General features: G+C 60.1%; 2 protein-coding genes across 3 annotated transcripts; both read right to left on the bottom strand.

The window, feature by feature from the left end:
- FGFR4 (fibroblast growth factor receptor 4) lies at positions 1 to 6,009 on the bottom strand. 2 transcript variants are annotated; one of them, XM_075715831.1, is made up of 17 exons: positions 5,937 to 6,009; positions 4,640 to 4,909; positions 4,408 to 4,497; positions 4,034 to 4,200; positions 3,823 to 3,946; positions 3,333 to 3,523; positions 3,080 to 3,218; positions 2,802 to 2,995; positions 2,413 to 2,558; positions 2,026 to 2,147; positions 1,816 to 1,926; positions 1,502 to 1,692; positions 962 to 1,084; positions 809 to 879; positions 411 to 548; positions 235 to 340; positions 1 to 147 (listed from the first exon to the last, which is right to left on the bottom strand). In XM_075715831.1, exons 1-17 carry the CDS (start codon positions 6,007 to 6,009, stop codon positions 1 to 3), a joined length of 2,403 nt encoding a protein of 800 aa, XP_075571946.1. The 2 variants fall into 2 exon arrangements, with proteins under 2 accessions (XP_075571946.1, XP_075571947.1); XM_075715832.1 differs by lacking the exon at positions 4,640 to 4,909.
- A 5,770-nt stretch (positions 6,010 to 11,779) lies between these two features.
- ZNF346 (zinc finger protein 346) lies at positions 11,780 to 21,518 on the bottom strand. Its single transcript, XM_075715833.1, has 7 exons — positions 21,458 to 21,518; positions 21,245 to 21,348; positions 21,060 to 21,155; positions 19,879 to 20,029; positions 18,083 to 18,322; positions 15,470 to 15,563; positions 11,780 to 14,164 (listed from the first exon to the last, which is right to left on the bottom strand). The coding sequence occupies exons 1-7, from the start codon at positions 21,516 to 21,518 to the stop codon at positions 14,059 to 14,061; spliced, it is 852 nt and encodes a 283-aa protein (XP_075571948.1). The 3' UTR covers positions 11,780 to 14,058.
- Positions 21,519 to 21,593: the final 75 nt, after the last annotated feature.

The following is a 21,593-nucleotide window of genomic DNA, read 5'->3' as shown; positions in this document are numbered from 1 at the left end:
TTAAGTCCTCACGCTGGGGTAGGAGAAGAGGCGGGGAGCCAGCGGCAGCGGGTCATGGGTGAAGACAGAGTCATCGGAGGAGCAGGAGCTGGCGGTGTCCTCGCAGGAGGGCGAGTACTGCTCGAAGGGCATGGAGAGGTCCAGGTACTGCAGGGAGAGACGCTGCCATCAGCGCCGGTGCTGTCAGCACCCATGCCCCCCACCCCGCCACCCACTGGACACCCCACCACTCACCTCCTCCGAAACCGCTGCCAGGATCTTGTCCAGCCCCTCCACAAGCTGCTTGAAGGTGGGGCGCTGCGAGGGCACGGCGTGCCAGCACTCCCGCATCAGCATGTACCTGGCGGGGTGGGGGGGCATTAGTGGGGTCTCGCCGTGCCCCCCGCCCCCGCCGCCTGGCCGGTACTCACAGCTCATGGGTGCAGTTGGATGGCCGGTCCATGCGGTGCCCCTCCTTCAGCAGCTTGAAGAGCTCCTCAACGGGGATGCCGGGGTAGGGAGAGCCCCCCAGCGTGAAGATCTCCCACATCAGGATCCCGAACGACCACCTGGGATCATGTGTGGCAAAGGGGGGTCAGCCACATCCTAGGACCCTCCCTGAGCAGGCAGGGCCCCGGCTCACCCCACCGCACCCTGCAGTGCCATGGGAGAAGGTGGCATCACCCCTGGGGAAGATGTGCCCTGCTGTTGCTGTCCCTGTGGCATACCCCCATCCTACTCATGGAGACTCCAGTTTGTGCATAACCCCATGGCACGGCCTTGTCCCACACCCGATGGCATCCTCTGCCCCAGCGGCCCCAGGACTCACACATCACTCTGGTGGGTGTAGACGCGGTCAAACAGGGCCTCAGGTGCCATCCACTTCACTGGCAGGCGGCCCTATGGGGGCAAACCCCCTGCTCAGCCCCGGCCAGGGGTCCCTGTCCCCCCGCTGACCCCTCTCCCAGGCCCCTCCACTCACATTGCTGGTTTTCTTGTAGTAGTCGATGTCGTGGACATCCCTGGCCAAGCCAAAGTCAGCAATCTTCATCACGCTCTCTGCTGTGACCAGCACGTTGCGGGCAGCCAGGTCACGGTGGATGCACTGCCAGGGGAGAATGTCGCCCGCAGCAGGGGTGAGATGGCAGCTCCAGTTCCGTGCGTCCCCTCCCCGCACCCAGAGCCACCACTCTCCTCCCATGCACCCCCCGGCACTGCTGGCCACCTCTGCAGTGGCAGGGCCACCCCGCCACTGGGCTGGCTGCAGTGACAGGCGCAGTGCCGGGGGTGACACCCAGGAGGTGGGTCAGGCTTTAAGCCCCACATTCTTGGGGAGACAGTGCCCTGAGCTTTGCTGGATGCGGCCGGGAGGTTCTGGACAGCCTGGGGGAAGGGGCCGAGCTCCCTCTCCCCACTCAGAGCGGGGACAGTGGGGGGACACAGCTCCTCCATCACCACATTGCTCCCCCCTCCCCAGGCTGTGCGGAGCACAGGCAGCCTGCACGGGCTGTGCCAGCCCTACCCGTTTGGACTCCAGGTACTCCATGCCACGGGCCACTTGGTAGACGCAGGAGACCAGGTCCTTGAAAGAGAGCTGCTCCTCGGGCATCACCGTGACGTCAAAAGCATAGTCGGGTGTCGGGGGGCGGCGGGCGCGGAGGTACTCGCGCAGGTTGCCCTTCGCAGCAAACTCCACGATCACGTACAGCGGCCCTGGGAAGGGCATCCGCTCTGTTCAGCCCCTGCCCTGTCCCACCCCACTGTCCCACCTGCCACTGTCCCCAGCAGCTCCGTCCCCTGCCCCTGCTCCACGCCCTGCCTGCACAGCCCCCTCACCGTCCTGCGTGCAGACTCCCAGGAGGTTGATGATGTTCTTGTGCTTGTCCATGAGCTTCATCATCTCCATCTCGGATATGAGGTCAGCCAGGTCCTTGTCCGTGGCGTTGTCTGGGGAAGGAGGGCCATGTCACCGTGCCAGCTGGGGTGGCACCACAGCCTGGCACTGATGCCACCTCTGAGCCTGGGACACTGGCAGGGAACCGTTACCTTTCAGCATTTTCACAGCCACAGTGACGGCTCTGTCCGGCCGGTCTCTGTCGATGCCGTAAGCTTCTGCCCGCACCACCTGGCCAAAGCAGCCTTCCCCCAGGGGCTTGCCCAGCACCAGCCTGGCAGGGACGGGCATAACCATGAGGGACCGCAGCAATGGCCCCACTCCCTGCCACCACACGGCTGGACCCTGAGAGGCAGAGGCATCGTGGCTGCCCCTCTCAGGTCCGAGCCGAGTCCCAGCACCCCAGGGTGCGGCTGTGCTGAGGTGTCTGGTAATGGCTGGAGACCTCCCCATCCATTGCCAGTGTGCTGCTGTCCCCGGGGTGGCTGGGTAGAGCAGCCCCCAGACCCAGCCCTGACCCACGCCGCCTAGCACCGTACTTCTCTCGGGGGAATTCCCACTTGGCATCGAGGGGCAGGTCCAGCTCCATGACCCCAGCCAGCATCGGGGCACAGCTGGAGGAGAGACGAGTGACGCGCATCAGGGATGTGCTGGACTTCCCGGAGGAGCTGGAGTCCAGGGAGAACTGCAGAGAGAGCCCAAGGGACCTCAGCCATCCCGCCCCGTGCTCCAGGGCCAAGCAGAGACTCAACTGTGCTGCAGAGAGACCTTCACTCAGAGCAACAGGGTGAGGGAGCTGCAGGAGGCAGTGGGGAGGGCAGCCCAAGGCTGGCAGCAGGGTAAGGTGTGATGGGCACAGGTGGCACTTGTGGAACCAGTCAGTCGCCAGGGTCCCCCTGTGCCCCCAGGACTCCAGCTTGGCACCCACCTGTCGGATGAGCGGGAATTTGGAGAGCTTGTGGACCGCCATGGGCTCCAGTGGTTGCTTGCTCGACTGAGTCTGCATCCGGCACAGCACCACGATGATGGCAGCCATGGCCACGGCCAGCGAGCCCGAGGTGTAGATGATGATGTCCATGTACTTGGCCTCAGGGGCTTCGGCTTCCCGCACCAGCTCCTCTTCTGGAGGGAGTGAATGAGTTGGCGTGAGCCACAGTCCCTACATGCCGGGGGTCCCAGCTCCCACCCCAGGACCCCCAGCCCTACCTGGCAGCACGGTGAGCCAGGCAGACTGGTAGGAGAGGCCGATGGAGTTCCCTGCCAGGCAGGTGTACTCGCCAGCGTCCTCCATGGAGACATTGCGCAGGTACAGCACCTCCACCTCGGAGCTGTTGATGTCTGCAGTCTGCCAGGGAGAGGGATGGTCAGCATCCCTCCTCCCCCTCAGGGGACTCTGTGCACCCCCTATCACCACTTTGGGGCGTGCTTCTGGGAGCCGGGTGCTTCCAGCCCTTGTTACCTTGAGCACTTGCACGTAGGGGACCCCGTCGGGACCATAGCTGCTGCCGTTCACCTCGATATGCTTCAGCCACTGGATGTGGGGCTGGGCATCGCTGTAGACCTTGCAGAAGAACTCCACATCGCTGCCCACCAGGGCTGTGGTGTTGGCAGGCAGCCCAGCCTGCAAGATGGGCCTGTGCGGGGACCTCTCTGCGCAGAGGAGAGCAGAGTGGTGTTACCGCCATGACAGCCCCGAGCAGGGGCTCCTTTCTGCCTCCCTTTGCCTGCTGTGAACCCATGGAGAGCCCTTCCCCAGCCCTACAGCAGAAAAGTGCAACCCAAGCCTGGTCTCCATCCCCACATCCCTTGGGTGCGAGGGACACGCAGGCTGTGGAGCAGAGAGGACATGAGCAGAGGCGCCTCTGCCCCCTTCCCCGTGACCCCAACCCCTCTGCCAGGTGCGGAGGAAGCGGGGAGCCAGGACCAGCGCCACGCTGAGGAGCCCTCACCCAGCACATCCAGGAGGTAGCTGTAGCGGATGCTGCCAAACCTGTTCTCCACCAGGCAGGTGTAGTTGCCGCGGTCGGAGGGCACCACGCTCTCCATCACCAGGCTCCAATGCTGGTGCCGGAGCTGCAGAGAGGGGAGGTAAGGCGGCGAGGTGTGATGGGGGGCCAGACCCCGGCAGAGGAGGCTTTGGCGGGGGGCCCTGGCCCTTACCCGGATGCCCCCAATGCGGTGCTCCCCCCGGAACTCGCGCCCGTTCTTGAACCAGCGGATGCTGGGGCTGGGGCTGCCCGAGGCCGGGCAGCGAAACTTCACCGTGTTCCCCGCAGGGACTGCATACAGCTTCTTGTCCATCCGGTGCGGGTGAGTCCAGTAAGGAGCTGGGGGAGAGACAGGACGTACAGTGGGAGGGGGCCAAGGGGCAGCATGGAAGCTGCTGGAGCTGCTCCCAGCTGCTCGTGCTGTGAGCAGGAGGCAGCAGTGCCCCATGTGAGGCCCTGCCCCGAATGGCCTCCTCTGGGGGCAGGCAGGGGTCCGCACTCCTGGGCCAGCCCCAGCTGCCTTCTCCTGCCCAGGGCAGCACTGACCTCTGTGCACGTAGACGGGCTCCTCATTTCGGTCTCTGTGGGGACTGTCCCCATCACTGTCTTCATCGTCATCACCTGATGCCAGTGAGTCTGCAAGTGAAAACAGGTTGAGAGGGACGTCCCTGCCTGCAGGGCTGGGGTTGAGAGGGACGTCCCTGCCTGCAGGGCTGGGCAGGCAGCGGCTGCCTTGCTGCCCTGGGGGGGGGGAGCCGGGCGCTGCTGGGGCTCTTACCCACAACGGAGATGGTGAAGTTGCGCAGGATCTCCCCAGTCCCCTGCGCCTGGCACACGTAGAGCCCTGAGTCCTCGTAGGCCACCTCCGAGATCTCCAGCAGGCTCTGCCAGAGACGGATACGACCCCCTGGGACAAGCGGCCGGGACTCCTTGTACCAGACCACGCTGGCACCGCTCTGGTTGGCATCACAGTACAGCTTCAACGGGTTGCCTGGGTCCAGCAGGAGATGTTCCTCTTCTGACTCCAGCAGCGGGCTCTCGAACAGCTCTGGAGAGATGCTGTGAGTGCCTGGCCCTGTGCTCACCCCTCCCTGACAGCAGGACCCCACCACACGCTGACCCTGGTGTGGAGAGCACGTGGTGCCACATAGCCCGGTGCCCGGCTCTGCCGCCCCAGAGGCAGGCGAGGGCCGGACTCTGCCCTGGGACGTGAGGACGCGGCTTCCCCAGCAGCATGTCCCCATCCAAGGCCACACATGCCACCGTTCTTCCGCAGAGGCCACTCCCAGCGGTGCAGGGTGGCCAAGCCTGCCTTGCCTCACCAAACGCAGCACCGAATGAGGGCACCAAACCCTACCAGCCACCCGCTGCCAGACCTCCACGTACCCCAACCGCAGCAGGGACTCCCAGCCCTGGCTGGCCCCAGCGATGCCTGGGCTGGCAGCGGTGCCCTGCCCGCCGATGGCCGGCAGCAGCCATGTGCACATGGAGGGCAGAAACAACCCAACCACCAGCTCAGCAATACCCACCACAGCCTGACTGCCCGTGTGAGGGGGCCTGGGACACACATGTGTGCCCCTGGCCCTCTGTGTGGCCATCACAGGGGGGGGATGGGGCGTAGCTGGGCCTCTGCTCCCCTGGGACATGTGCTTCTCCTGTACCCACCACCGGGATGCACGGACTGCCCGCACCTCTAAGGTGTTCACACTTGCCTCCGAGCCACACACAACTGCAACAGCCCACAGCGTTCACGCCATCCAGTTCTGCCGCGCAGGTCTACCGAGCAAGCTGAGCCCCAGTAGCGCAGGGACAGCCCGTCCGGAGCCACCCTGCTCCTTCCAGCCTCCACACCTCCTCGCCTGCTGATGGAGACGCTGGCCCCCCGCGCCGTGCCCCAGCCGGATGGGCGCTCCCAGCTCCCGCTAGCCCAGCCCCAGTCAGGGCTGGGGGGCTGCGTGCCCGGGGAGAGCACCCGGCACCCCCAGGGGCTCGCTGCCCAGCTGGGGGTCGGCGTTCAGAAAGCGGGACCCCCATCCCACCGCCCCCAATCCCCTTTCGCCCCCCCGCAGCCGTACCTGGCTCCATTGCCCTGCCCTGGGCAGCAGCCGCCAGCAGCAGCCCCACCAGGACCTGCAAGAGGGGCCGCATCTTCCAGGCCCCTCCGGCGCGGCGGCTCCCACCCTGCGAGACAGGCAGGGCCACGGTGAGCGGGGCCGGGCAGGCAGCTGCCCCCCCACGCTGCCCTGGCCAGGCAGGGACCCGCCGGCGGGCAGGGGGTGGCTGGTCCCGGGGCACCGTGGGGCAGCGGTGCGGGGTCCCCAGGGCACCCCGAGGGTGGGTGCGCATGGAGGGGGGGCCGCGAGAAGGGTGAAACCCCTTCCAGCCCCCCCCGCTCCCTCGACGGCTCGGGGTGGGGGGGGGGGGCACGGGTGGGTTGCAGGGACCCGACCCCTCGCAGCCTGGCCAGGGCGCTGGGAGAGGTGAAGCGCGCACGGGGGGGGGGGGGCTGCAGGGGCTGGGGGGTCCCGGGAGGAGGGGGATCCCAGGGAGGGGGGGTCCCGGGGCGGGGGTGTCCCGAGGGAAGAGGGCTCGTCCCGAGGGCGGGGGTCGCGGGCGGCGGCGTTACCGGCGGCGACGGGCTCCCTCGGCGGAGCCGCCCGCGCAGCGCGGGGAGGGCCCGGGCAAAGTCCGGGGGCCGGCGGGCTCAGCGCCGCCGCGCCCCGCACCGCGGCCCCATGGCGGGCAGGGCTGGGGACGGCTCCGCGCTGGGGCTGGGACGGGCTCGGGCTGCGGCTCCCGGCTCGCTGCGGCCCCGCTCTGCCGCCGGCGCGGGGGCGCGGGCACTTTGTAGGGCGCGCTCGGGTTACAGCGGCCCCGCCCGGAGCGCTGGGGGGGCGGCGGGGGGGCCCGGCCCGAGCCGCGGCTGCTGCGGCCGGCCCCGCTCCGCCGGCCACCGGCTGCTCTGCAAACCGACCCGCCGCCGGCATGGGGGGGGGGGGGCACTCCCCCGGCACGGCCCCGCCGCCGCGGCATCGCCCCGCGGGTGGGGAACGCGTGGGGCTGCGGAGCACGCGGGGCTGCTCCCCTCCACCCCCCCCGCCCCCCGCCCACGGGTTCGGCCCCCCCGGCCGGAGCGGCACATGGGGGTGGCGGGGCCGTCTCTGCCCCCTCTTCCCGCCGTGGCGCCCCGACCGCCGGCAGCAGCGACGCCCCCCGGCCCCGGAGATGCCGAGGGCTCCACGGCGGCCGTACCCACCCGGGTGGGTGGCCCTGGCCCGGGCTGGGCGCCGCGCGTTGCTGGGTGCCCGGCAGCCCGCTCGCTAATTGCGCCGCAATTAGATGCAGCGTTATCGCTGCCGGTGCCATAAAGCGGCTGTGACCCTCGTTAGGAGCCCATAACGCCGCATCGTAAAACACGGCGAGGCCGCGAGCCAGGGTTGGCGTGGCCCTAATCTGACCCATAAACACTTCGCCTTCGCCTTCCCCGAGCTGCCGCCTGCACCAGGGCGGGCAGACCCCACTTGCCCAGGCCCCGCTGCCCACACGGGACCCCTGGGCACGGGAGGAAGCCCGGCCTCAGCCCCTTGGAGCAGGCATGGTCCCCGGGCGCGCCTTCCCCCGAGCACCCTGCTGCCAGGGAGAGGGGACAGGGTGCCCCCAGCACACGGTCAGGATCCGGCCCCAGAGCTGCTCTCCCTCGCTGTGTCGCTGATTTGCCATCTTTCTGCTTTCCAGCAAGATCTGCCGGGGCTGCAGTGAGCCCCGCACGCAGCCTTGCCCATGCTCGGCACGGATCCTGAGGCCATGTGAGCGGGGTGTGGCTGTCACTGTCACCCCCACCCCGTAAGGCCACACTGCCAGGGCCAGGGCACAGCTTTGTCCACGCCGCTCTGGCGTGCGAAACCAGCAACTTCCAGCACGACACGGTTTCACTGCGAGGGCTGGTTGGTGCTACGATCTCCCATAGCACCATCCACCCCACGCTGCTCCCCACCTTGAGGTGCTGGTCCCCACCCTGGGGTGCAGGTCCCTGCTGGGGTGCAGGGGCACACGGGGCAGTCCCTGGGGCTGGCGGCCCGCGGCAGCTGTTCATTCCTGCTGGCGCGTGAAGCGGACGAGAACATCAATTTCACGGAGCAGCAGCCGCCTCTGCAGAGCTTGCAGCGTGCCGGAAGCGCAGAAAAATGTTGGGTTCAGCTTGATTCGAACCGAAACCAAATTAAAACCAGAGAGAAGAGGTCGTTCCCAGCGCCAGGAACGCCAAGGGAGAGCTGGGACTCTGGGGAGCCTGTGGGACCCACAGCCTGGGGTGGGCATGGAGAGCCCCCCGCTCATACCCCAGCCAGGTCCCCCGGTGCTGGGGACGGTGCTGGGTGGGAGCAGGGCAAGGGGACCAGTGCTGGCACCTCACCCTGTGCCACACCAAGCATCCCTGCCAGGCCAGGGCGATGGGCGCAGGCTGGGGCATGGCGGGGCTGTGCTGCGGGCAGCTGGGAGCCTGTCCCCTCCCTGCTGTGGGGCAGTGCTGGGCTGGGGGTCGGGCTGCCCGGCTTGATTTATAACAGCAACTGACGGCAAACAAAAAGCCCTTCACGGCAGTGCAGCCCCACTGCCTGCCACCCGCTGCCGGCAGCACTGCCGCGGCCTCCGCCACGCCAGCAGCTGAACAAGGGGAGATTGTGCCAACGCCGGCACCCCGCGCTGCGGGTACACCCCTGCCCCTGCACCCTCCTTTGCTGCCCCTGTCCCCCCCCCGCCCCGCGGGCTGCTCCCATCAGCTGTGGCACCGCAAGGGACACGCGGCCCCCCGACTGCCGAGCCACAGAGGGTGGAAGCGCAGTCGCAGCGGGGTGCCCAGGGAGGGAGCACGTCCCCAGGGCCCCACAGATAGGGCAGTGAGTGGGCTGGCACAATGCAGATGGGGCAGGGGGACCCGCTCTGCCCCATGCCCAACTGCGGAGAGGTGACCCCCCGGCCAGACCCTCGGCCTCGCTTACGTGTGCGGGGCCCGGCGGCAGTGAGCACGCACGAGGGGCTGGGTGCGCCGGGGCCGGCACGCTGCGGCTCCATCCCGCCCCTGCCCCTTCCCCCAGGCAGTAAATCATCCCCGCTCCCCTCATGAAAGGCCCGTGTATGCGCTGCCGGCGCAGGGAGCCTGCCTGGTGCCAACAATATTGCTCTTGGAAGGCAGCCGGGGCTGTGGGAACACAGCCGCCCCTTGTGCCTGGCCCCAGCGCTCGCCGCCGCTCCCGCTGCGGTGGCACCTGCGGCCAGCGTGAGTGCGCGCGGCACGGTGGCTCCTGGGGGGGCCGGAGCCCGGGGGGCTCTTTCCTCCTGGAAGTTTCTCTTGGCTGCCCCTGAAAGGCTGTTGTTTGGGGTGCAGGCTCCCTGGCTCCCTGTACCCCGTATGCGCATGGGGTCTGGGGGCTGAGGCTGAGCAAGCTCTTGCCATGTGCTGGGGTGATGCGAACCCCCCGGCACCGAGGGAGCGGGCCAGCCCCGGAGCACAGGGGTCCTGGGCTGCCCCAGTGCAAGGGCTCCCGGCTCCATCCAGCCCCGCCGGCTTTGACACATGGTGGCTTCCAGCCCCGGCCATGATCCGCTGCCCTTCTATCAGCGGGGACCTGCCAAGGCGGGCAGGGGCCAAGCCGGAGGGGCAGGCAGCCCACCCCAGCCGGGCAGGACACTCTGCAGTCCTGCGCCGGAGGCGAGCAGCTGGGCTCGGGGCAGTGCTCCCCAGCAGGCCCCTGTCTTGCCTGCCCATCCTTATCTCCGGCAGGGAGGAACCAAAGGAGCAACCCAGCCCGGTTAAGGTTTAACCAGGCAGAACTTGGCAAACATGAACCTGCTGCTCCCTCTGGGGAACTGAGAACGTGGGGCCCGGCCTGGGGGCTGCGGGACAGGGACATGGGAGCCCCAGGCTTAGGGCCAAGCCCCCAGCGCGGCACAGGAGCACCCACAGATTGGGCACTGAGGGCCGAGCTGGGAGCACGTGAGGCCAGGGCTGGCCCAGCAGCACAGAGTGGGCAGCACCGTGCCTCGTCCCTGCTGCAGCCCTGGCCGCCCCTGCCCGTCCCAGCTGTGCTGGGTAGCTCTGGGGCTGCAGCTGGCACAGGGAGCGGGGTGCACAGGGCCAGGATGGGTGCCACTCCCCTTGGGGACATGGCACATGCATTGTGCTGGGCTGGACACAACGGTACCCGTACGGGGGCTGAGCAAGCGGGAGCTTTGCCTGCCAGCCCTGTCCCCCGCGGGGGCAGCGGGGGCTCCTCCTGGGAGTGGTGCGGCCGCAGCAGGGGACTGCAAGGCAGAAACAGGGCCACCCCGATGCTCCCAGCCCCTAATCGCAAGCAGGCGCCCGGGCCTTGCCTCCACATCTGCACCTGATTTACTCGCTGGAGCCAGAGGGGCCACGAGGGATGGCAGCGGTTGGGGCTGCGGCCGGGGCTGTGCTCCCCCCGGCTGAGGGGGGGACCCGGGCCCAGCCCCACGCGTTGCTGGAGGAGCAGCCGGCTCCTCAGACCAGCAGGCTCCACGGAGCTGGCTGCAGCACGGGCAGGGGACGGCGGCGCTTCCGCGGGGGACGTGGCTGGCGGGTGGCTCCATGCCCTGTGCTGCGCCTGCCAGCCCGGAAGACGCTGGGGCTCGGCCCGGTGCAGGCAGCCAGAGCCCCGGCCCGGCAAGGTGCTTGCCCGCAGAGGCCCCGGCAGGGAGGAGCAGGATTGGGCAGCCCCAGGCAGGGGCACTGGGCCGGCAGCACGCCAGCACCGGGGTGCAGCCTGGGGCCAAGGGCCACGCTCCGTCCTTGGCCTCCCCTGGCATGTGGGTGGCTCTGGCCCCATGGCCAGGCTCCAGCTCCCCTCCTGTCACCCCGGGGGTGCCCACGGGTGCTGGGGGCCGCCAAGAGTAGTCCAGCAGCAGGACGGGCAGCCAGCAGAGCAGGGACACCAGTGATTTCAGCACCCACCTTGTCCGTGCTTTGAGCACGGGGATGGGGCCGGCTTGGACCCACCACGGGCACTGCGGTGCCCAGCACGGCTGGCAGAGCTGCCCGGTTGTGGCTGTCCTGGCACGGCTGCTGCCAGCTATCCTGCAGCTGGGGAAGGGGATGTGCCAGGGGCACAGGCAGTCCCGCAGCCACTGCCTCCTCCCCTGCACCTGCCCCGGGGAGCGCCTGCACCCACGGAAGGGCCGGGAGCTGCCAGATGCACCACAGCCCTGCTGCAAGGAGGGGAAAGGGTCAGTGAGGGACAGACCGGCAGCGGCAGGGCTGCGGACCACGGGAGGTGGATGCAGCCCATCCCTCCCAGCACTACCCACACGGCCGATGGCAGTGTCACCCTCGGTGCCAGCACAAGGCTCTGTACTGCTTCTGGGGACACCGGTCCCCTGCACTCTGCCGCAGCTGTGCCCGCAGAGGAGCGGGACAGCCGGTCCCGGGCATGCAAGCCTGCCCCGGCGAGCGAGCTGCCCTTGAGCAGACAGCAGCAGAGCATGCTTGCCATCACGCTGCTCCCGTGCCGCTGTGGCAGTGCCAGGGAACAGCCCAGCATCCTGCAGCAGTCAAAGACGTTTTCGGCACAAGCTGTACAACAGCTTGCAGAAGTGCCAGCAGTCTCCCAGCCCAGACTGTCCCGTCTTCCCTTTGGCGACTGTGGTGTGCCCAAGGCCTCACTGACTTGCCAGAGCAGTGCAGAGGAAGGCACTTACCGACTTTGTCTGGACCTCAGGGTGCCGTGGGATGACAGCTGGGCCTCGAGGAGGCAGATGGGAACACAAGCCTCCTGCCCCTCCTAAATATTTCAAAGGTGTCTGCATCTTGTTCTTTGCTGTAAAGTATGGCAAAATCCCAGGAAGGGCTTTAGCAGAGAGACAGCACCCAAAAGTAGTAATAAACACTCTATTTGGAGAGCTTCACCTTAGGGAAACAGCAGATACATAAACACTGTGTACAGGGGAAGGCAAAACTGTTCAGTACGCAGACAGGAGTGACACACCAGACTGGGCAGTGCTGGAAATGGATCCCTCTTGGTGTCGATGCACAGCACATCTAGCGGGCACCTGCCCTGGTACAGCGGGACGAGAGCTAAGCAGCAGAGATCGGAGTTGGAGGCCATCCAGGGCTACCAGGCACACAATACTTCCTTCAGTTCATCGCAATTTTCTGCTCATTGATCAGCTCGCAAGGTTTAAAAGGACTCCCTCTGTAGCAGGAGACTAAGGTCAGACCTCAGCAGTGGAGCGAGACTGGAAAACATTAGGAAGGCAAACCCAGACCAGCAGGAGCCTGTCCTAAGGGAAGATGGCAGATTCTGTGCAGGGTGAAGAAAAACAAAGCTCATGCACAGCCTGGCGTGGGGAAGGGAAGGCACTCGCTCCAAGCACTGAGATTTGCAACCAGCTCTCTCTCCCCTTGCTTAACCTGACCAGCATGCACACCAGATTTTGGAAGTGCCTCTAGAGCCCAGCTCTCAGCCCAGTGAAGGCATCAGCTGCTCCCCTGGCACACAATGCTGGGAGTCAAGGGCCCCAGACTGCCCTCCAGCAGCTGCCGGGGCCACGCAACAGGAGGCAGCAGCTTGGCTCAGCCCACCCTGGCAGCACGGTGTGCCCGTGGCCGTCACCCATGCTCCTGCCAGCCCCATGGAGCCCCACCAGCCAGGGAAGTCCTCGGAGGGGCCACATCCGCATCCTTCTGCCCCGTGGAAGAAAAATAGCAGGACGTTTGTCATGGACTAGCAAAGTCTCAGCTCCACGGAGGCACTGATGCTGGGACAAAGCTGCGGGGTGCCCGACCTGGAGCACTGGCACCGAACATGAGGCCAGCCCAACGCACACGGCTCTTGCGGTGGGCTAGCAGAGAACAGGCAATGCCTTAGCTTAAGGCAAAACATCTAAAGAACTTATCCAAAATGCACAGCAGTCTCAGATGCCTGCCCTTCCTTCCGGGGCCTTTTCTAACCGATCTAGTACATTAGCACCATGAAGAGACCATCAGTGTTAATTTCCAGGTTTGAAATATAGAACATCCCTTTTCCAGGATGGTACAAATGTGCAAGAACTTTGAAGAGAGGGGTTGGGCAAGTAGTGTCTAATGAAGGACTAACGAGGGCAGGTTTCCAAAGGATTTGTAGCTTTTTAGTCAGCTAACGATTTGACCAAGTTATACTACAGTTTTCTGCTGCATCTAGATTTACTCCCTCTCTTTTCCCTTAAAATCCTCCTTCCCCAGAGTATTTTTGTGGCAGTAGGGAAAAAGCTGCACTTCCATGCAGACCCTGACAGAATTAGAGATGAACTCACCCTGCTCTACCTTCCTCTGCTGATTGCATTCAGATCTTGGAGATCTCCACCGCTGCCAAGTTTGGCTGAGATTGGTTGAAGTCACAGGGGGTAAAGACACACACGGTGAATGATCATGTACACCTGTTTCCATAGGAAACCAGGCTAAACAGTTACTTCCTTCCACATGGAAATCCTCAGAGCAGAGGTCTGAGGAAAGCCGGGAGCTCTAACCCCTCTCACAGCCCTCCACTCCCACCAGCAGCAGTTTGCAGACCAGAAGTTGTAACTACTTGTTAGACAGACCCAAACAACCCAGCTCCAGAACCAACGGCTGTGGTACTGTGAAAGGCTCTGATGGCAATCAGTGCCTCATGAAATGCTGCACACAAACCTGACCAGAGGAGGCACGGAAAGAGATGCCACGCTGGTTATTCCCTATTTCAGGCCTGACCAAAGCCAGGCAGCCGGCATAGTGTCCCATCCATGCTGCACAAGCACTGCTCGCTACCATCTAGGAGTTCTCCTCCAGCAAAAGCCACCTCTGAGCATGGACGCTGGCCCTCCAGCTGCAGGAATCCATTATTTGCTCCAGTGAGGGAGGAGGTGGCTGCTACCAGCCTGTTGCCAAACCCTCCTTATACCAGATACACACTTTCTCTCACATCGCACCCACCTTCACAGGAAGCAATTACACAATGAAAACTACTCTAAGGGAGTGAAGTATTTGCTGTCTAGCAAGTCTCTTCCAGCTGGATCCTTTTTCTGACAGATTCAGTCCCCGTTCTGCTCAACGGGTGCATACAGGAGGGTAGGGCTTTGCTTATCCAGAGGGATAATGAAACCATTGTGGGCTGGCAAAGGATGTGCGTTCTTGGGCCACCAACAACTCCAAGAACAGTGCTGCAACTTGCTCTAGAAGTCTTGGCTGAAATAACTGTAGCCTCCTGGGGCAGTTGACTCTTCCCGGACATACTGCTGTGGCGGGAACGGTCCAACAACTGGCACTGCTCCTGGCATCCTGGACATCGAAGGGAGCGAGAGGAAGAGAAGGAAAAAAAGTCAGAAGTGCCCTGAAATCTGCCAGCTGTAATCACTGCTCAGCAGGCATGGCTGTCAGTGGAGCAACAGCCTACTGTAGCCAAGTCAACAACTTGCCAGAAAAAGCTTCCAAGTGCATCCTTGCCCTCCGTGCGTGTGTGTAAACAGACACCTTTAGCATGGCAGAATTAGCTATTGCACAGCTCAAGGACTGTTAAAGAGCTTCCATTACAAAGCAAGTATCCTGGCTCTCTTCAGACTGCAGAAGCTGGCCTGGAACAGGACTGAATGGCTGAATCCAGAAGCAGCTTTCTGAAAGACAGTTGTGTGGTTGCAAAAGCTTGGACAACATCCATGTCCTTAAAGGGAACATTTACGTGTGTGTGTGTTGCAATCATCCTCAATGTTATCTGTCTAGAGCGGGATACTTGCTACTCACTGATCTTGTTATGCCGTTCAAGAGACGAAACTTCCCTGGGATGACAGATGGAGCATGTGTCTTCCAATCAAGTACTCCAGAGAGTCAAGGGACCATGGGACTGTTCTTCCACAGATAGGCAACAAGAGATCCCAATTTTCCTCCTGTCCTCTCTGGGAAATTTGGCTAGGAGTCTGTCCTCACTTCAGGTAGGGTTTCCTAATACCTCTTTCTTGTAAGAAGCTCTCTAACCAGCCCAGGCTCATTACTGATCCTCTTTTAGCAAAGGCTTTGAAATTACCGATCTGAACTTTGAGTGTCCAGAACAAGTATTTTTGGTATTAATCATCTGGCAGCCTAAATTTTTCAGACTAATAATATATGTGGGGATGCCATTATTTAACTCACCAGCTGCGAGAGTGAGTTCAGGAATATACTCTAGGTTTCTGGATCATGCTGATTACATGCCAAATTTTAAGACAAGCAACCCCAAGAGAGATTAGAATGCCAAGCAGATCTCCAGTGAGCCAGTCTTTAATAAAATTAAAATCTCAGTTGTCAGAGAAACGATGTTTAATGGGTGTCAGGCTGGACCCGCTCACTGCAAAGGTCCACAATGAGCCAAACCATCAGGAACCAAAAACAACTGCAGGGCACTTCTGCTTCAGAAGCGTCCCAGAGCTGTCTGCAGAGGGAGCTGCCGAAGTGAGTCAGCTTCAGGACAAACAGAGCAAGCTTGCACAAACCCTGCTGCTCTGCTTGCAAATCAGCTGGAAGTATGCATTCAAAACTACATTTTAAGTTATATTTAAGCCATTGATTCAGACAGCGAGGCTGGAAACACACTTAGACACAAACGTTACTTACTGATTCTTGTGTTTGAAGCCACTGATGTGAGCTTGATACTGCTCTATGGAGTTCAGTACTATGTTACATGTGCTGCAGGGGTACCCCTTCCCAGCTGAAACAGACATCAATGTTAGCACACACAGCTAGCCAACAACTTGGTGCCTGAGGTAGAAACAAGTGAGATAATCAATCACTTGATGTGTTAAACAACCGCTAAACAAATACAAATAGCAAGTCAATAGCCTGACCAGGCAGGGAGGTCACGGAATCCCACTACCCCACCATGTACTGGCCAGTCACTGCCAGGGAATCACTAAGCCAGAAGAGCTTTCCTGGTCAGAACATGGGTTTGTTTGTCTATAAAAAGAAAGACGCATCTCCTATAAACAGTTCACAGTATCAGACATGGTGAAAGTCTCAGCTTTAGGACACCAAACCTGACACTATACTGCCTTTGCAACTGCATTTCTCTCCCAAATTCCCACTGCTCCTGATCTGTACATCTCAGAAAATGAGGCAGATACTTCATTTGTAAGCTTAAAGTGTTTCTATAAAGAAAAGCAGCCAGAGGAGATTACACACAGTGTCCAGTTCCACAGTGCAGCATTCTGCTAAGCCTTGCTGAGGTACCGAGAATACTAAGCTCTATCCTCAAGCAGTTTGGTTACTCAGCGTATCAGTTAACTGCAAAAAAAAAAAGTTTCCAACAATAGTTGTACTAGACAGATCAATAGTTTTGTGTAACATAACAACTCCAGCTGGAATGAAAGTTCAGGAGGTCACAGATACCAAACAGGCAAGCATGGCAGCACAGCTCAGCACAGAAGTCTCTAACGGGAAAATCCTGGCAGTTGTCCTCAAGACATTAAGCGCTCCTGAATTTTGGCTCGCTGGGGAAGGTCTCTGCCTGGGAGTCTCACAAGGAAAACACTTCCTTAAGGTGAAAGAGGAGACTCACCCCAGGGGTGCAGAGCAGCGTAATCACAGAGTGAGAAGCACAACACATGATACAGCAGACATTTCCCCATCTGGCTGCTGCACCTCAGAGAGATTTCAGACTCTAGTGGGCCGTTCAACTCTCAAAACAGAGCTGGACCTGTGCGGGAAAGGCCAGAGGAGCCGTTAACAGCCCTCACGCCTGCCTCCCTGCACGATCGAGGTCGAGATCTCTCTGTTGCAAATCTGGCAAACAGGTGTGGGCACAAAGTTGTCTAAACTGTGCCCCTGCACCCCAAACCAGTGAATCCTAGAGGAACTTTAAGCAGACAAACACCTCAGTGTTGCACTGCGAAGAACACATCTTTACCTGTTGCCAGCCAGATCCCAGCAGGGAGAAGTTTAGGGACAGGCATGGATGTTAGCACACAGAGACGGGCAAAGAGAGCAGGAGAAAACATCCCTGACTGCAGCCCATCACACCCGAGCAGCCTCCGATTACAGCCCAGGCTCCGAAACCTTGCCTGAACAGTTTAAGTGCCATGGAGATGTGGATGTAGGTACTCTGGTTCTGCCAGCACTTCACAGGAGACATCACTCACACAAGCAAGGGCACTGCCCACCTACCCAGCCTGCCTGGGCTGGGGCTCCTGCCACTGTCAGCGCCTGAGTCACACTAAAGTGGAACCATTCATCAGGCCCCGCTAATTAGGTAAAGAGCAGATGGGTAACGCTAGATACCAAGCACCTTTTCCATCTCCCACACGACTACGCAATGTGGGAGAGAATATTGCTTGGATAATTGAGCCTCATTTCTCATAAGTGCTACCAGTATCTAAAGGTGGCCTGCAAAGAATTAGAATAATTAATCTTCTGCTTGTGTGGGTTTTTACGACAGAGAAAGAAGCCCTTGAAGAAGATTTTAAGATGATTTGTCTGCTTATTATTTACCTCAAGCATCCAGCAGGTACTAGACTTCCTGGTCCAACAGAAGGCTGCTGGGAGGAACAAGGGAGTTTACTGTGAGCTCCTAATGCTTTCACTGACTCTAAGGGCTTTCATCACATAGAAGTGCTCATAAGCAGCAGATCATAAACCAAATGAGTTTTAACTGTCTGCCTAAAGTTCCCCCTTAATAGCTCTGTTTTTTTTTTTCCACACTCCTGCTTGCTCCAGAGAGAGTTGCATTAGTTCATCAGATGGAAGTGCCCACACAGAGGCAGAAAGGCATTTGGGGAGAAATTTCTCTGGCTTTCATGTGCTTTGAAGCAGCAGGTGCAGTTAAACCTATTTCTTCCATCTTTGGCTAGTCCCCTCCAAAGACGTTTTTTAAGCATCAAATGCCACTTTTATCTTTCCATTTTGGATGCAATCCACCTAGCTAGAAACAGTACTGGCCAAAATCCCTGGATTATCCGCACAGAGAATAAAAAGGACACGTCCCCGATTAGACAACATTGCAAAACACAACCCAAAGCTTGTCACAAGTAGCTACAGTCTAAAACCTCTCTTGCTGCCAGGGGGTTACAGCATCAACCAAATCAGTCTTACGGTGTATAATCAAGATCCCCATCACGAGCAATTCTCCCCTGCTCCCTCCGCACGGCGCTCTTGTCCAAAGACCTGCCAGACACATACCGTTGCTCTCCCACCCTGCTCTTCAGCTATTTATTATCCTGCCTGCTGAGAACTCACCCATGAAGGACGATGCCGATGCATCAGGTGTTCGGCCATAGTGTGCCATCAGCTTGTGTTTGGTCTCCTGCTTTCTGTGCTTCTTCCCTACATAATGCTGTTTTGCCATAAGGGGGTTGTTGAAAGTGGCATGGCAGAGGCTACAGAACTTGTCTGGGTCAGTAATGTCCTTGTTCTCTTCGTTAGAAGACACGGTAGATGTGGGGAGGGTAGCAGGATGTTTCTGTGGGGGCACCGCTTCTGTAGGGTGAATCCAAACTCTTGGTCAGTCACAGAGCTCAGAGGTAAAAACCAGTCACTTTATTTCCCCAAAACCTGCATTAAAAAAAATAACCCACTACACCTAAAACCCAAACCTAGACAGAGAATGTAAGACATCTAGATAAATTCACGTTGCTCCTACTTCCTCCCTTAACACTGCAGAATTGAAAGGCATGTGGTAAGACAAGCCAGAGTAAGCCAGAAGAACTTTCAGGGTTAAAAAAAAACCAACAGATTTGCATATTTCTCCTTAGTGGAATTAACATAAGCATGGCCGTATTCAAGAAACACTGGACATGAATGAGCTTCCACCTACTGTTATCATCATCCAGCTACAACACAGGTACAAGCCCCCTCACAGCAAAGGCAAGCGGGTTTCTGGAAACCGTGCAGCTGCAGGACTTGATCCTGAACCGAAGTCATGAGTAGTCTTGCCTGAGAAATAGCATGAACTGGACTAGGTCCAATGGAGTGAATCCACACAGAGAAGTGGCTCTCCCATCTGATGGGGAAACCTGCACCCTCTCATTATGGGGTACCAAAGACCAGAGCGAGGAACCTTCTAAGGACCAGAGAGCTCCTCTCATGCTGAAACAGCAGGTACGCACCAGACCACTAGTGGGTGCATCCACCCCTTCCTGAAGGCTCCTCTCATACCCAAAAGCAAGGGCTTCAAAGAACGAAAACATCCCACAGGCCCCCTGGACCCCAGAGGCGGCTTTGCTGCGCACACACAACCTAATAAAGCCATGAAGACACCCCGGGATGGACAGTTTCTGCCTGGAAGATCCCAGCTCGGAGCTAGCACAAGCTGCCATCCTCAGGTGCACTCAAAGGCTGCGTTTTCCCTCCATCCTGACCGGCTATGGCACCCCAGGCTCTCGGCTGCCCTTTCTGTCTGCTAGCAAAGGGATGGGACACACTGGCAGCTGCACCACGTCAGACCCGGGGTCTACCTGGACTGCATCCCATCAGGAGAGCAGTCAACGGCAGGTGCCATGGGAAAAGCACAAGATCAGGACAAGCACATACTGATGCTCCCCAGCTACACTCTCCTAGTCCCCAGCTATCTGCAGCTCACAAGTCCTTACACCTCAGAGGCTACATCTTCACAGCTAAGCAGCCCTGACGAATTTGCCGTATCTGAGTTTCATCAGTCACTTCAGTCCCTGTAAGTTTTTAGCGAGCATCGTATCCTGTGACAGGCATTTCTACAGCTTAACGTCACGCTTGCTGAAGAGCATCTTTCTCCTGGTCCCTGCACACAGGGATGGATACAACGCTGCTGCAAGCTGCATTTCTCCCAAACAAAGCAAAACAAAAAAAAGTGCAACTTTTAGCCAATGCCAGCCCACCAAGCAGGCTGCTGAGAGAGCCCATGTCTCTGGAGGTGCACTGCTGGCTTACTCTGTTTCGCAGTAAAGAGTATGCGCATCCTCACAAAAGCTTACACTTGGGGTCCAATGAACCTCTCAACTTTTTTATTGCTTGAACAGCCCCTTGGTACAGCACGAAGGTGCTGCAGACAGTCATACCTTCCACTTTGGGGGACTGCTGCTTCATGTTCTTGGCATGAGTCTTGCCCAAGTAGTGAGATGTTGCCACAGCCGGAGAGGAAAAGGTCATGTTGCAGATGGGACAACACTTGTTCCTGTCTTCCCCACTGCTGCCTTCCTGCTTGCTGTCCTGTACACACGGAATCGCAGAGTGGCTGAGGTTGGGAGGGACCTCTGCAGGTCACCTTGTCCAACCTTCTTGTTACGAGAAAAAACACTAAGGCTTGGGGGTCTAAGAAAACAAGGTAATGAGAGACATTTGGATGTTCAGTTGAAGAAGTGTGATTGAGTAGGACTTCCACAATGCAGGGTCATCCTCTCCTTCATCGGAAAGTGTTCTTGCACCAGACTACTTTTTTTAATCTGTTAGCGAACTGCTCTAGGCAGAGGGGCAGCCCTGGCCTGTACGGGTTAAGGACAAGGTTAAGTGTGCGGCTGCCAGAATTGGAACAGGCAGTCTTTTACTCTGCAAGGTGTGAACTGAGCAACACAAACATCGTTATCAGATAGATCATCTGCAACACAGTGCCAGTGGAGCAGGCAGCAGTAGTAATTTCTAAGCCTAACACTATGTGGGAAGGCATCCGCCTTTATCCGCCACCACAAATGTTGGAGAGTTAGGGATTAAAGCTGAAGCAGTCATGAAAGTAGAATCTGTTTCCCAAATGAGTCACGGGGCAGACAGATGGCCAAGTTGAACGTGGTGCCTTTACTGACCAACAGGCTCCAGCTACCTGCTGAGAAAACCTAAATAAGTGAAAAAAGGATCACTCTGGAGAGAGAATTCCAGTAGATGGTCAACCCAACATGATCTCTGTGACAGTAAAGGCTACACAATGATAGTCCTCTCAAGTTGTCTTTCCTATTCACTTTTCCCTGTCCTTTCAAGCAAGCCTATCAATAAAAGGCAATGTGCGTTTGTTTAAATGGGCAAGACATACTCACAGAGGCTGTTTAAATGGGAAGGGCAGCAGGAACTGTGCTCGCTGAGACAAGGCCTGGCCACACACCTGCCATCAAGCTCGTCAGTTCTCACAACGCCCTTTCCGAGAGTGTTTTCTTCACTTATTCAGAGGCGCCTAGGCCATACAACAGCCTTCAGCCCCGCAGGTCCCGCTCGGCAGTATTTAGGCCTGAAGGGCTCCAGGCTCCCCTCTCACCTGCTTTGCATCCAGCTTCATCTTCTTCCCGTGGGCGAGCTCCTCTCCGCCGTGGATGGACAGGTACCGCCTCACCTTGTTGGCGTGCTTCTTGCTCTGGAGAAAGCAGAGAGAAACCCGCCCGCCCCGCTGCTCAGCACCCCGCGGCGCCTGGCGGCGGACGGCGGCGGCTCCCCGCTCCCTACCTGGTAGTGGGCCAGCCTCTGGGACTCGGAGATGAGCAGGGCGCTGCACACCTTGCACTGGGCCTCGGTGAAGATGTGCCCGTTCTCCCGGATCAGGCGGTCCACTGCGGGGGGGCACAACCGGGCCGTCAGCGGCCCGACCAGGCCGCAGCAGGCCGCGCCGCGCCCGACGGGGCCCGGCCGCGCCCCCTCCCTTGCCCCCCGGCTCCTCACCGGCCTCCTTGCCCACCGGCAGCCCCGCGGCGTCCCCGTTGCTACCCGCCCCGTCCGCCATCGCCGCCGCCGCCAGCCCCGCCCCCCTCCGCCTCCCGCCGCTCTCGCGAGGGCCGCCCGCACGCCCCCCTGCGCC

Source organism: Pelecanus crispus, chromosome 8 (assembly GCF_030463565.1).
Source record: "Pelecanus crispus isolate bPelCri1 chromosome 8, bPelCri1.pri, whole genome shotgun sequence".
Classification (NCBI taxonomy): domain Eukaryota; kingdom Metazoa; phylum Chordata; class Aves; order Pelecaniformes; family Pelecanidae; genus Pelecanus; species Pelecanus crispus.
The sequence above is the reverse complement of the archived record's forward strand: the minus strand, read 5'-3'. Positions and strand labels throughout refer to the sequence as shown.

Bases quoted from the DNA above. Each gene is read 5' to 3' on its own strand.
- FGFR4 (XM_075715831.1), bottom strand. From the start codon at position 6,009: ATGCGGCCCCTCTTGCAGGTCCTGGTGGGGCTGCTGCTGGCGGCTGCT. The intron at 2,559-2,801 runs GTGGGTGCCAAG...CTCTCTCTGCAG, and splicing joins AATTCCCGCTCATCCGACAG to TTCTCCCTGGACTCCAGCTC. The intron at 341-410 runs GTGAGTACCGGC...CCACCCCGCCAG, and splicing joins TCCAACTGCACCCATGAGCT to GTACATGCTGATGCGGGAGT.
- ZNF346 (XM_075715833.1), bottom strand. From the start codon at position 21,518: ATGGCGGACGGGGCGGGTAGCAACGGGGACGCCGCGGGGCTGCCGGTG. The intron at 21,349-21,457 runs GTGAGGAGCCGG...GCCCCCCCGCAG, and splicing joins GCCGGTGGGCAAGGAGGCCG to TGGACCGCCTGATCCGGGAG. The intron at 15,564-18,082 runs GTGAGTTCTCAG...TGTCTGTTTCAG, and splicing joins ATCGGCATCGTCCTTCATGG to CTGGGAAGGGGTACCCCTGC.